A 15,263-nucleotide genomic window follows, 5' to 3' on the forward strand; every position below is an offset into this window, starting at 1 on the left:
CCAAGTAACTATATTAGCATGCATTGTCATAAAATAACCATTGGTAGATTGTTGATAAAGATATTATATGGCACAATCTGCATCACAAAAGCCTTTTATATCAAGGTTATTGTGATTGGTATAAAGTAGTCCTCCGTTGTCAGTTGATTTTGAATATTATAAAGTTCGATAAACATCCTCCAGGGGATAGGAGCATGGTGCATCCATAAACAGACACTCTAGCTGGCTGTGAGATAGTCAAACATATAAGTCTATCGACTAATCTCTGATATCCACCAGGGTTGTTTAGAGGTTCTGACTGCAAATCATACAATTTGTGAATAACCTCTTGGGAGATTCTACTAGTTTGGCTCCAAGCATTCCTTTGTCAATGAGCGGATTGAGTATATAGTATGATTGAGTGTATAGTTCCTTTTAGACAAGAAAGGTCCTTGTTTAAACGTTGCCACCTCAACTCTAAGGAAATATTTTAATGGGCCATGAACCTTGGCATCAAAAACGCTCCCTAAGAAGTTTTTCACTTTTTGAATTCCGTGATTATTATTTCTTGTGAGCATGGTATCGTCCATGTGCACTATCAGAATTGTGGTAGAACGAGAATATCTTTTAACCAGACAAAATGATAAGAAATACTTATCTAAAATTCAATATGCCATACTAAATTTTTTGAACCAAGCTCGAGGCGACTGTTTCAGTCCATATATAGCTTTCCTCAACTAGCAGGCCTTCCCTTTATCCCTCAGAGGATAAAACGCAGGTGGTAATGCCACATATACTTCCTTTTGTAGATCTTCATGGAGAAAGGCATTCTGCACATATAATTGGTGGAGTGCCGTTTTTCTATTAACAACCATTGATAAAAGTACCGTTATTGATTTCAATTTTGCTAGAGGAGCAAAAGTCTCCTTATAGTCAAGCCCATATAGCTGCATAAACACCTTATCCACCACACTTGCTTTGTATCTCTCATCGAATCACATAGCTTGTACTTCAGGGTGTACACCCATCTGCATCCTAGCACATGTTGTCTGTCCAATCAATTACATCCTAATTTTGTTGTTTCTTTAAGGTAATCATTTCTTCAATGGCCGCGTTCCATTGTGGATGAGCCAATGCATCTACCACTTTGGTGGGAGCAGAAATAGAGGAAATCTAGCAAAGACATACATGAAAGGAGGGTTAAAGTGAAGTGTAGGAAATAGCCTTACTGATAAGATTAGAAGTACAAGTCCTTTTTTCTAAAGGCAATAGGGGTTGTTTCCTTGGAAATGGGTCTCTCAATTCCGTTGATACTATGCATTTCTGCAGTTTGGATGCGTGTGGAGATCGCATTTCAGTCTCTGTTTGGATATCTGTATCCAAGTTTGAGGCCTTCATGTGAAAATTTGTATTCCACCAAAATAGGTGGAATAATATCTCCACATTTTGAGGTTAAAAATGTGGAGATGTGTTTTCCACTAAAATAATAATTATATATTAATTAATATTATATAATAAATAATGTATAGTAATATAAATTGTGTATATAATAATTACTACATATATTCTAATATATAATGAGTATATTGATCGCCATTATTATATAAATAATATGTATTATATATACATATTAAAAATATATTAATTATTTTGACTGAGATACCCGTCTTGAGGGTAATCTTGGCTCTCTCTTTCCTCAATCTTTTGTATTCCTTCTTGTTTTAGTAATACAATGTCAACATTATCAAAAAAAAAAAAAAAAAAAATATATTAAATAATATGTGTTATATATAATAATTAATATGTATTATGATATATATAATCAATATATTAATTATATATAATAGGTATATATAATAATTATATTTAATGCTTCTGTAATAGCTTGTGTGCAAGATAATCAACATTTGAATTTTTAAGATTCTTTAATTGGTGTTGTAGAGGCTAGCTTACATAATGGTCCTATCTAATTGTTCTCCTCTTCTTTACACTCTTTTGATTACTCAAGGTTATTTTCAACTTGTATCTCCATATGTTAACCCTTGTGAAGAAAAACAATCTTCCTATCTATCTGAAATGGTGGCGATATCCCATTGCTCCCTCCATGATCAATGTATTGATCTTGGCCTAAGGGGCAAATGTCGGCCAATAAATGGCACAACTTATATCTCCATATGTTAACCCTTGTGAAGAAAAACAATCTTCCTATCCATCTGAAATGATGGCAATGTCCCGTTGCTCCCTCCATGATCAATGTATGGATCTTGGCCTAAAGGGCAAATGTAGGCCAATAGTCATGCCATTTAAAGTTTAACATTAGAAAGTATTATATGTAGTCTTGTACTTAGTTGACTTGGTGGATTATGGCTTTAGATGACTTGGTGGGTGACTGATTGAAGTTGAGTACACCATGTCTATGAGCTATGAATTTTATTAAGATATATTTGACAACTTCTTGTGGATATTTGGAAGTGTTCCTGCTTTTTACTGAATGAAGGATTGACATTACATTATGTGAAAAGAACTAAGTGGCAGATTATCTTGTACAAAAATCTAATTTTGTGCTGCAACTTTTTGGTTTAGCAGACCATGTTTATTGAACCCATTAGGAAGTTACATAAAAGATATGTGCCAAAGAAATAGTTTGTTGTAACAGATTTGCTTCGTGAGTGGCAATTGTTTTTTGATGATTTCCTTGACAGAATATCATGATTCATTTTCGATATTAAATAAGAAATAGAGGGATAAATATTACTTTTCAAATATTGAAGTTTTTTTTATAAAGTGCAATTCTGATGCATGTCTTGTTTCATGTTGCTTCATTGGAGTAGAATTTCAAGCCAATAACACTAAAAATAGTTTTACATGAATTTGTTAACTAATGCTTAGATACTTCAGTGGGAGTTGAAAATTATGCATCAAAGTCCAATTCATCTGCCTATTCGTTTTGTTTTTTGATTGTAGTGCACAAGCCCATACCGTGGATCAGATGCTATTGGGAAGATTTTTGGTTGGTCTTGGCATTGGAGTGAACACTGTTCTGGTTCCAATATACATTTCAGAGGTATTAAATTATTTATGCAGCAACATGATGTTTTGTAAATGTTATGGTTGAGGTGGAAAATGTGTTGATATGAGTAACAATTGAATTAATGCTCTTATGGATTTTTTTTGAAGCTCTAGAAGAATGTATAAGTTGCCTGTACACAACATACACGGTTACCCAGATATGAACACAAATATAAGTAGAGATACTTCTCAACATTTTGTAATCCATGATATAAAAATGTGTATCTGATAATCGGACGCATATATGCTATTTTCATATGAGATAATACCCACAGACATATGTTGCAGCATATGTTGCAATCTATGATGAATCTGTTTGATGTGTTTGAAGATGGGTGTGGAAACAATGGTTTGGTACCTGTAATTTAGAAGGAACATGAGGGGTATAAATAGAGAAGCTAAGTTATTTATACTTTTTTTTTTTTTGTGTCCAGTCCTTTTCTTTTGGAGAAATTTATGCTTATGTCATCCTAAATATCCATATTTATAAAAATCCCCTCAATTTTTTATATTTTACACTCATACCTCTCTCTTTTGCCCTTTCTCTCTTTTTATTTATTTTTTATTTTTTATATTATATTTTATTTTCCCAAGATTCCTCTACTCTGGACCTTGAAGATCTGAAGTGATGACAAAATTCTCGAATACTTTCACTTTGGACCCTCAAGGTCTGACTTGCAAGTAAGTACACTCGAACCTTTAGAGTCCAAAGTGAGAACACTTCAGACAGTGATGGTGCGAAGTGCACTTAGGCCTGCAAGTAAGTGCAAAAGACTACGCCATAGAACTTTTGTTATTGTTTTACATTAACCAAAGTCCATTGACTTCAGATCTTGGAGGTCCACAGTACTCTCACTTAGGCCCTTCAAGGTCAGAAGTGCAAGTATTTTGTTGACTTCGGCTTTTTTTGCTGGCACTTCGGATCTTCAAGGTCGGAAGTGATGGTATTTTATGAAAATGAAAAAGATAAGAAATGGGTGTGAATTTCAAAAAATTAGGAGGATTTTATAATAAAAGATATTTAGGGGGACATGAGCATAAATCTCTCTATTTTTTTTTTTTGCAGTAATTGCATCGCTGGTCCAATCCTTCGAATTTGTGGTAAAAGGTTCGAGGATGTTGATATGTATGTGATGTGCACAAAATACAATAGTTTCACAAAGAATATTAAGTTTTTGCAGATTTTGGGTTTGACTGTGTATTTGGGTTTTTCTTGGGGCAAGCTTTAGCAGTTGAATCGTTGACCTCTCTCATCCAAACCAGATGTCTGCTAGATCACCTAAGACTAAGGATCGTGATAATTTCAAAATATAAACACAGACAAAAAACAACTGTATACATGCTTGAAAATCTCTTCCCCTAGAATAGTAGAATTATATTGACAAGAGGATGGATACTTCTGGATGAACCTCTGATAAAATCTCTTGCCAAAGAAGACCAAGAAGAACCTTAAAGTGGATTTTACTTATTATAACCCTCTTCTCCAACCCATCTTCTGATGAGAAAATAGTAGCAGCCTCTTTATTTGCCTGTGTGACTTTAGAAGCTGAAAATGAGCCTACTTGTTGAGGTATCCCAAAATTGTTGCTAATGAGCCTTTTCAAAGTATACTTTGTTTTAGGCCGAAAGTCATCTGAAGATTAAAAAGTCTTTTTTGGATCTCTGTAAAATTGTTATACACTTCCGATAATATTTACACTCCCTAAAGAAAGGTTTAATGAAAAACATTTGGCTTTTCCTAAAATGCCTTGGGGCAATTTAAAAACTTCTGCATGATGCACTTTTCTGCAACCTTGCAAATTTCGTAGGTGTATGCCTGCACACTTGTGACTTAACTATGGACTTGAAGTTTAGATCACATAGAATACCTGTACATCCCATAAAACTATGGAGGTCAGAGACACTTGACTCTCTCTCTCTCTTTCTCTCTCTCTCTCTCTCTCTCTCTTTCTCTCTCTATCTTACTCATACACAAAACTGCTCCTGACCACAAACCTTTTCAAAAACTGGTGACCTTTCCTCCTATCATTCTCATTCCCACACTGTTACTAATGAAAAAACAACATTTTTAGCAGAACTGCCTTGCTAAAGTGTCTTTAAGTGGGGAAAAATAAATAATGTGGAGGTGTCTCTCACCGCTGCGTGGTCTGGGTTCCTTCAAGAGTTGTTATTGAAATTAATTTGATGACATAGTTGGAGGGCAGGTTGCATTTTGACAGTTAGTTTCATTTAGGAATCTCCATACCCAAGAAATTCCATTGGCTTTCCAGATTGGAGACTGATAAGCCCCCACAATCTTTTTAGTAAGAGCCCATGAAGAACCTAAAGTCTTGACCTCCAGAAATAAATAAATCATCAATTTCGCAGATTGATGATCTGAATCATTTGATTGCTTTATTGTTAGCATATTGAAACTCCCAGGTTGATTTTGGATGGCTTTGGTTGTGTGCATGTCTGTTGTGGTTTTGTTCATCTTCCACTTTTGATTAGCGTTCTATATACTGAGTGGAACAGAACGAATATATGAACCGAACTGAATGAATATATGATTACAGCATACATGATACCATGGTTCTCTCTGTACTATTTCAGGGCCGACGTTGCACCCTTGGGTGCATCTAATAATTGATACCGTGTTTTAATATTTGTGATTCCCTTTACATGTGGAAGGAAAATAAAACTATTTGCATGCTGCATAATCACATTGTTCTACGTCTTTTTAATTTTGGCTTTCAGAGGAAATACCTCTGAAGGAAGCCAAGGATTTGTGCTTTGGCTGATGCTATAAGAAATGTTTAAATACATTTCTGTTCTTTAACAGCCATGTGCTGGCAGCTGTGTATCATTTTTTTGTTACAAGAAGTCTTGCATTCAAATAGCAGATTAGTTCAGAGGTGTTCAGCCACTTCATTTTTCTTGGATTCCTTGCATGATAAAAGCAAATCCTAGATTCCTTGAGCTAATCCATCTTTAAGTTTTATACCAATGTAATAAATAATTCGCATCAAATAGGTATTGACTCAAATGGTAAAGTCATATATCTTGGTGTAAATAATAGGAATGACCTACAACAAAGTTAAGACTAAGAGAAATGTTAGATATGTGCAATTGTATGCATGCCATCATCATGTTACAGGACATTTGTGCTTTGATTCTTATAACAGGAAAAACATTGACGTGCTTGATCATGTACAGACAGAAATATAGCACCAAGATGAACATGCTCTGAGACATCATGGGTTCTCGAATGGACTGGTTGCTGTATTTCTTCGAGAACCTGGTAGTCTCCAATTATGTGGATGCTTAATAAAGAGTTCTTCTAATCCCACTACTTGAATCTTGGGATCCTAACCTTGAATAGAATCCTTAATCCTTCCTTCACATGCTTTATCGATACTACTACGAGTGCATTAGATTGGTCCTGACGTTTATTGTTGCCCCCCAAGAAGCAGTGGCAGCCCAAGACTAACTTCTACGAGAGCCAATAAGAAAAACTTTAGAAGCTTTTGGGTGAACCGTAGACCCCTTCTAGAGGCATGGGCCACCATGTGGGCGCATTAGATTGGGATAGCATGAGATATTTAATATTGGTAAGATTTTCAGTTGTCAGTTTCCTATTTTGTTGGTTTCTCTTTTTTTGCTTAGCGGAAAAATCATGGGATCATGAGCCAATTGGGAGTGGGGGGATCGTGAAGGCGAGAAGATCCCTATGTTTTGGAGCATTGTCTGCATAATTTATATGTCAGGGATCAATACTTAACTTTTAGGTGTCTCAATCACATCCTTTTGGTGATCTTGCTCCCGATCTTAAAGGCTTAAACGATATATATTCTTTAAAGTTGGGATTCTCTTTGTTCATAATGACCAAACAATACAACTATTTTAAAAGTATAGTTAAGTTGCTAGCTGGCTTAAAAAATCATCATTTTAGTCGTTATCTTGGTCTTTAAGATGGGGTTAGATATACCTAACATGGGGATCGAGATCTCAAAATTTAAAAATTGGGATCCTTTGAATTTCTTTCCTGAAATGCTGGAGCAAGATTCCATAGCAGGATGGCATCTAGTTAGGACTTTGGAGATCCTAGCAATTACGGGAAATATAGGTTTCGGAATTTGGAAGAGAGAGTTATTAGGATAGATCTAGAGATTACATAGCCTACAAGTTAAGCAATATTTTGGGGTCTTAACCACCATAAATAAAGGTGTATGGCCTTCGGCTAGTCATCTGTGAATTGGGATTTAAAACAAATAAAATGAATTTAGTTTTCAGAATTAGTGCAAAGATCCCTGTTTGAGGAGAGAGTCCTCAAACATCTTTGATTGTGAGTTGCTTCAACTCTAAATCTAGGTTGGTAATCATCTTTCAAGAGAGGTAGGGCATTCTTTGAACCATGCTACGCCTATCTCCTTCTTCATCCATCTGTCCCTAACCTGCACACTACCTTCTCTTGCCCATCTTTCCCTACAAACCATGTCCAACTCAACCTCCAACTTCAAAACCTCTCTATCTACTTGCAACACTCAAACCTCCTCAAGCTTTTTCCTTCATCCCAAGAACCCAACCAAAACCTAAGGTTTGAACCTTCTTTAATTTCAACCAATCCCTTCCTAAATTCACCAAGTCATGCAAGAGAAACATGTCTCATGGTAGACACACAGCAGATTTTTCTTTTTTCCCCCCCATTTTTATATACTTATTGGTGTATAAACATTTAATTTTACTTATATATTATATGGGGATAGGCAAAACTTGGTAATGAGTAGTAACAACATCTGAATAAGAAAAAATTGGTATATTAAATGCCGTTGAAAAAATTACATTTAAATTTCAAGATAGGCATGCCTCACAACGGAGAGACCGTGTCTTAGTCTCACAACTTAGAAACGCTTGCCTTACCACTGAAATACATAGTCTAAAATTGAAACACCAGTGTCTTCTGGTTGTGGCACCTGTTTCTTTCATCTAAGTAGGACACCTGTGGTTTACACAGACACAACATGTTGGGACATGCATAAAAAAAAAAACACAAAACCGGCCCCAAAATGCATGACCCAATACCACATGTCATGTTGGCTATGTTGATAGGCCTGTCTGAAATCGTGTTTGTGCTTGACACACTTAAATGTGTTTGACATGTGTTTTGTTGTTACATTAAGAGGAACGAAATATTAGCCATTTACACGAATTTGGGGTATGGGAAATTCGGAGCATGTAGACAAATTTAACCCATCATCATCATACGAGTCTTATCCCAATTATTTAGGGTTGGCTACATGAATCCTGTTCTTCTTTATCATGCACCACACCCTCAGTCAGACCATAAGTCATTATATCTCTTCTTGCTACTTCCATCCCATAGTTATTGAGAACCGGAGTAGGAACGGCTCTGGGATAGGGAACGAATTCTCGGATTGACATGGGTCAAGAGTTTTGGTAGTCCGGGATCGATATCCATACAACGTATCTAGCTTGGAGATTGATCCCATATAGAAAGGATCCCGGTCCCAATGCTCATGGGATCTGGATCCCATTTCACAAGGGCCGCCTTTCCCACTTTTCATGGGATCTAGATCATGAATATACAGGGACCGTGATCCATATAAATTGGGGTCCTTAATCCATGAAGGATCGCAGTTCCAATGCTCATGCAAACTAGATCCCAATTGCGCAACAGATGGGGTTCCCTCTTCCCATTGTGTTAAATACTTTCATCATCATCATCATCTTTGTGTTAAATGCTTTATTATTTTAATTCTTGATACGGTTAATACATTTTACAAATCCAGCCTAATACTCTATAATCCACAATCTATATATATCAATTGAAATATTTTAGTTCTTTATGTTTGGGATCACTATATAATATGGATGGAGTTCTAGAATATAGTGTTCGAGATGCTTGAATTAGGGGATCGAGATTCCAACATGATAAGGATCAAGTTCCACAAATAGAGGGATTGAGCTCCCTCATTAAGGGGATCAGATCCGTACTAATAAGGGGTCGAGATTCCTAGAAAAAGAAATGAGCTCTGTAAAGAAAGCAAAAAAGAGCTTCGGTTGAGATCCTCGCTTTGGAGCATGGTATCTGGATTCTGGTGCTGGAACCATGCCCTTTAGGTGCGCTTCCGGTAACTAAGTTGCATCCATGTCCTTTGGACCTTCCCCTTGCCCTTTTAGAGCCTTCCACTTGGACCAAATCGCCCTCTTTGGAGTATGGGATCTGGATTTCGGAGCTGGAACCATGCCCTTTAGGGGCACTTCTGGTAACCCATCCATGTCCGAACCTTCCCCTTGCCCTTTTAGAGCCTTCCACTTGGACCAAATCCCCCTCTTAAACGATGTTGTTCTAGGTCGAGGATTTACATGACCAGCCCACCTAAGTCTACTTTCCCTTATCTTGTCAAATAAAATACTAAAACACTTAGATATACCTCTAGAAGTTGAAAATAATTTTTCTAAAGTAAATAAAATAAAGTTGAAAATAATTTTTCTAAACTTCTTGAGAAATACTAAAACACTTAGATATACCTCTAGAAGTGGCTAAGTATCAATGGGTCAAAAAAGTGACTATCAGAGCACTCCAGTTATATCAGGATCCGTTATCCACAACTATCTTCTCAAACCAACCCAACAGGACCCATGACCCATTGTCAGTATAGGGGCTATTGATTGGCCCATCAAAGTTGGTCAATAAATAGCAGAACTACGGTCCCAGTATGTGGATTACATGTTTCCCTTAAGAGCAAGTCACATGCACATATCACTATAGTGCAAGGGGGACTCTCTTTATGTGCTTGTACATGTATCCCGCTATAAGGTTATTTTCCAGAGTGTGGCTGTCATATGTACATGCCGTGTAAGAGTTTGTTGAGGATTTGACCTTCTCTCTCACAAGCCTGCAACCACACACAGGTGACTACAAGTCTCTCTAGGCCTGCAGAAAGTTGTCTTGGGCATTTCTTCAACCTCAATAAGAGATGACCTGTGTAAAATCCTCAATGATAGTATTTATGCCCAAGGGAAAAGGGTTTGATATGACTTGGGTCATAAACCACCTAACCCTAGGTAAGTTAACCAGCATACATTCCCTATTGAAGTGTGTAATTTACTGTATTTATTATGTTTATATGCTCTCACAGGCTTTAAAGGCCACAAAACCTCAACATGTATTTTGTAACCTGTGAGAAGCTCTTTAGAAGAGTAGGCCCCCACTCTAGCCCAAGGTCACATCTGTGTTCGTGTAAGTAGCATGCTTCAAGCAATCGAGTTGTAGACTTGTGTTATGGAAATCCCTTGTGCCTTCTTATGCCATCTAATTGTTGGTACGATTGACTGTGGAAAGCTTTCTTTCAACCACCGAATCCCCACCAAATTGAGAACATCCTAAACAGATACATACTAGGCAATCCATTTTATATACCTGTACTTGGTCTAGCTCCAACACCAACTATTCATAATCATTGGAGTAAATAATGCACATCCATAAACATGTCTAAAAAAAATAATGCACCGAAATTTGGAATAAAACAAGTTCTCCTATGATTAACTTCAACTTGTTCAAAATCAACTCGTTCAAAATCTGAGTGCATAGCAGAGAAGAAATGAAAAATCAAAAGCAAATGCCTTTGAAAGCCCCATACTTATACAAAAACCATGCACATGATAACACATGTATTATGATAGTGCATAGAGTAGTTTTCCTCCAATATCATCTTAAGCATTCAGATGCTAGGGTGCTCAAGGAATCTTGTTGTCTTAATGGAAATATTCAGTTTATATTTGATAAAATTTACTCCTTAAAGATCTTTGTTTATTGTAACTATGTTGCTTGACAAAGGAAATGAATATAAGGCACTTCTATTTACCTATACTGGAAACTAATTCTGGATATAATGTCAGGTCTTTCTGTATAACATAGTCATGGTTTCACTATTGTTGTTTTATTTAATTTATGTTTGGTCCTATTCTTCATGAATCTTTGTTTATGCTATGATGTCGCGATTTCTAATGGAGATATCCTCCTTTTATACTTTCATTTTGTGTTTTTAGTTTTGTAAATCAAGTCGCACATCTTAATTTATTTGTGCTCTAGGTCTCTCCAACAAAACATAGAGGCTCCTTGGGTACTCTATGTCAAATTGGAACTTGCTTAGGATTGATTGCTTCACTTCTTCTTGGAATTCCATCTGACAATGATCCACATTGGTAAAATCTCTATTTCATGGAGTTTCATTTCTGAAGCTTAGGTTGTCAGTTAAGTTGGACTTCTATGATGGAAGATTTAGGTATGTATGAGAGGAACTATTTTTTGTGCATGTTCAAAATTTATGTCTTACCTATATTACTGGATGACTTCCGATTTTCTGATGCTTACTTTTTGTTCCAGTATAGTTCTGAGAGATTTTTCTATGAATTTCAAGAGATATTCATAGAGTATAAAATTTTACTCTATGTGGCTAGAAACTGTCAAGGAATATCTTGTCTTGTACAATTTATGTTCTGTCTTTTGTTCTATGCTATAGTTGAGGTTGATAGTTCTGGTATAGTTCTCTACTACTAAAAAAAAAAAATATTGCTGACTTTAGTGAATTTCAAATGAATAATAAATACAAAGTAAAAAACATGCAAATCTGAGATTTTTGGTGTCTGTTGAAGAAGCAAGCATATGATTTGATGAAGAACACAAAAATAGGCTGGAACAACTTTCATCGAGTATTGACCAACATTTCGAAGAAATTGCAACTATTTGAATTCGCCCAAAACCTAGGTCGAAATCTTTGATCGGTCAAGCATAATATCTATCTATATATATATAGATATATATATATATATATATATATATATATATATATATATATATATATATATATATATATATATATATATATAAGTAATGATCCTATAGGACCTTCCCCCACCCATGTGACCCTCCCCCACTCATGTGTGTAGGACCCCAAAGGATCACCATTCAATTTGGCATGAATCTCTAGAAACGTTATCACATGAGTGTGAGACTTGATTTTTTTAGAGATCCATACCAAATTTAATGGTGATCCTTTGGGGTCCTACACACATGGGTGTGGGAGGGTCTCACAAGGTCATTTCCCCCACACACACACATATATATATATATATATATATATATATATATATATATATATATATATATATATATAATTCAAAACTGATCTATACAATCAATATATCGTGCAAATTCCAGAAACCACATGAAATTTGGGCTCAGAAAGGTTCTTCAATGGCAAAATATGAGAAAAGGGGGGTCGGATTTCTGCTCTCCTTTATATCTCAGAAAAGTTATCGAACTCCGCAAGTTCTGATGGACCTGCTGAGTCCATGAAGAGCTCGCTGAGTCCTTAAATATCAGCCAAGTTTCTACATTTAGTTGGGCGACTTGAGTTGGGGGGAGGGGAAGAAAGAAAAAAGAAGGGTTGTCGTGCTTAGCAGGGTCTGAGCTTGATTGACTCAGGCAGGTCTGAGCAGACTCGCCTAAGTTTTGCAAATCACACAAGGCATTGGTTGACTCTGATTGATTGCCATTGAAGTACCTTTGCTGGCCTTTGTGTGCTGTAACCTCCAAGAAAAACCTATGGAATGGAGTTCTCGAGATATTGCAGAGTGAACTAGCCCTCTGGAGGCAAAGTTACCTATCACTTAGTGGAGAATCACTGTGATTTAGGCTCTGTAAGTAATGTTTCTGCCTATGTCTATGTCCCCACTCAATGTCACATATAATATGGTTGGAAAGATCTAATTGGAAAGAGGCTCACAAACATATAATATGGTTGGAAAGATCTAATTGTTTCCTGTGAAACTCTTACTAAGAGGCTCACAAACATCATCGCTTAAATGGGATGGAGTATGCTGAACAATTGAGGAGGGTGGCTTGGGTATGCGCAAATTAAAATGTCCAACAAGATTCTTCTAGCCAAATGGTGCTGGAGGATTGCGTACCCCCAAACAGAGATGCTGCAACACTAATGGAAGCAAGTCACAACAAGCAAATATCACATAACTCTTTAATCGGTTTCTAGTGCTCCGTGCCTGAATTACTTTAGAACCTGCTAATCATGTTGATGGAAAATGATTATTCCAATCTCGTCCCTAACATAGCATGAATCCGTGTCCCAACTTTGCTTTTGAATACGATTCTCTGCATGACCTCCTTTTCTTACGTGTTTGTGGAACACATGGCTAGGCTCGTGGTCTTCTTATCAATAGACGTCAATATGGGCCTAAATATTTCCATCTCAAATCTTTCAAGTATTTTCTTGCAATGTCTCTTGAGATAACTGAATGGTTCTCTCTTTCTATCTCATGATCTTCATTTCCAAAGCATATGAAGCCTCTCCAGAATCTTTAATATCAAAGTACTATGACAAGAAAGCTTTTATTTCCAAAACGAGAGTCATTGAACTTTTGGCAATTAGCATGTTATCCATGTACAGGGAGATGAATGCAACATCATTCTCATTGACATTGACATCGACACCATAATTATTGGAATCTCTCCACCGACCTCGCGTTTTTGGTTATGAAATGCGATTCCGTGTTTCCATTAAGGAATCTGTACGGAAACCGTTCTTCGGAATCAAGTAAACTCGATTCCTTAAATTCGCAATATCAATTCGACACTTCTTTAGAAAACTTTTTTCGGAACCAAGGAAACTCGATTCCTTAATTTCGGAATCTCGTTTCAACACATCTTTAGAAACTATTTATTGGAACGAAAAAAACTTAATTCCTTAATTTCGGAATCTCGATCCAACACATCGTTGAAAACTTGAACCCATTAATTATGTGTAGACGTTCCCAAATATATCGAATCTGGATTCTAACGTGGATTAAATCTTGATTCCATGTCAATTGGAGTATAAATCTTTCTTCGAATGCTTCTAGTGGTTGTAGGGTTTCATTATTTTACTTGTGCCACCTTGGATGGCCTTTACTTTAAATTTAAAATATAATTGGTAAATACAACACATACAATTAAAAGTAAAACCATGGCGTAGATATAATCCTGTTTTGTCTTTATAATAATAAATTCAAAATCACAATTTAGGAATACTTGTCTTTTGTATATAATGGCCATAAGTTCAATAGTCAACACAATCACTTTAAAATTCGACAAACCTTCTAATAAGAGACATCCAATATAGGTTCTAAAGTTGATGAGGCTCAAGATGTGCTTGTGGCTTCCTTCTCCATAAAAGTGAAATCTTGATTCCCGATAGGGATCGTCAAACGCATTCGATAGTCCATATTGTTGCAATCTGGCATGAATCTTTGATTTATATACTTTAAAAACTTGATTCCAAATATGTTAGAATCTCGATTCGAAACAACAACATATCTATGTTCCACATATGTCAGACACTCGATTTCATAGATGTTGGAAACTCGATTCCGCATATTAAAGAATCTTGACTCCTGGAGTGTTGATTCCAGGGGGATGGGAATCCCGATTCCAAGGACGGAATCTCGATTCCATAGGTGGATGAAACTTGGATCTATTTCGATCGAAACACAATTCTCAAAAACTAGGAATCTTGTTCCTAGCAATTCCTATTGTACGGACAACGATTCCTAAGACATGAATCTTCTAGCTGGCCTTGATTTCGTGATTACGGTTCCTAAAATGATTTGGGTTCCTAGGCGTTTCCAACAACTGTGATTGACATATATAAATTTTCCTCCTAGTTAGGCACAAAGCGAGCTTTTGATGACCTTTAAAACTTTATGTACCACTACCTCGATGCTAGCTTTAGACCATAAGGAGATTTCTTAAGCTTATACATTAGGTTTTCCTTTCTCTTCTCTATGAAGCCTATAGTTGTTTCATATAAATTTCTTCTTCTAACTCCCCATTAAGAAAAACTATCTTTACATCCGCCTAGTGGAGTTCAAAGTTGAAATGGGCTGCTATGGCTATAAGGTCCCATCATTAATCTATCCCTTCTTTTTGAGTAAATCCCTTGGCTACCCGTCTTACTTTGTACTTTTCTACCTTCCCTTCCGGATTCAATTCCTTCTTACAAATCCACTTGCATCTTATAGATTTCGTATCCTGAAGTAGGGCTATTAGGTTCCAAATATGGTTTTGTTTAATTGAGTTAAGTTTATCAATCATTGCCTCTTCACAATGAATTTGTTTTGGATAGGTTATGGATTCCTTCTAGGGACAAGGTTCGTGC

At 36.3% G+C, this 15,263-nt stretch overlaps 1 protein-coding gene across 6 annotated transcripts in view; it reads left to right on the forward strand.

Annotated features, from left to right (window-relative positions):
* Positions 1–15,263, forward strand: part of LOC18428170 (Major facilitator superfamily protein) — a 73,620-nt gene that overhangs the window by 7,215 nt on the left and 51,142 nt on the right. For all 6 annotated transcript variants that reach the window (XR_016043002.1, XR_016043001.1, XR_016042999.1 and 3 more), the window contains exons 4-5: positions 2,944–3,043; positions 11,144–11,256. Coding sequence is in view for 2 of the 6 variants with exons in the window: in XM_011622852.3 (XP_011621154.1) it covers positions 2,944–3,043; positions 11,144–11,256 (213 nt within the window). In the remaining 4 variants the exon portion in view is untranslated. The remainder of the gene's footprint in view (positions 1–2,943; positions 3,044–11,143; positions 11,257–15,263) is intronic.

This window comes from Amborella trichopoda, chromosome 10 (genome assembly GCF_054954075.1).
Source record: "Amborella trichopoda isolate Santa Cruz 75 chromosome 10, AtrichopodaSantaCruz75HAP2 v2.0, whole genome shotgun sequence".
Classification (NCBI taxonomy): domain Eukaryota; kingdom Viridiplantae; phylum Streptophyta; class Magnoliopsida; order Amborellales; family Amborellaceae; genus Amborella; species Amborella trichopoda.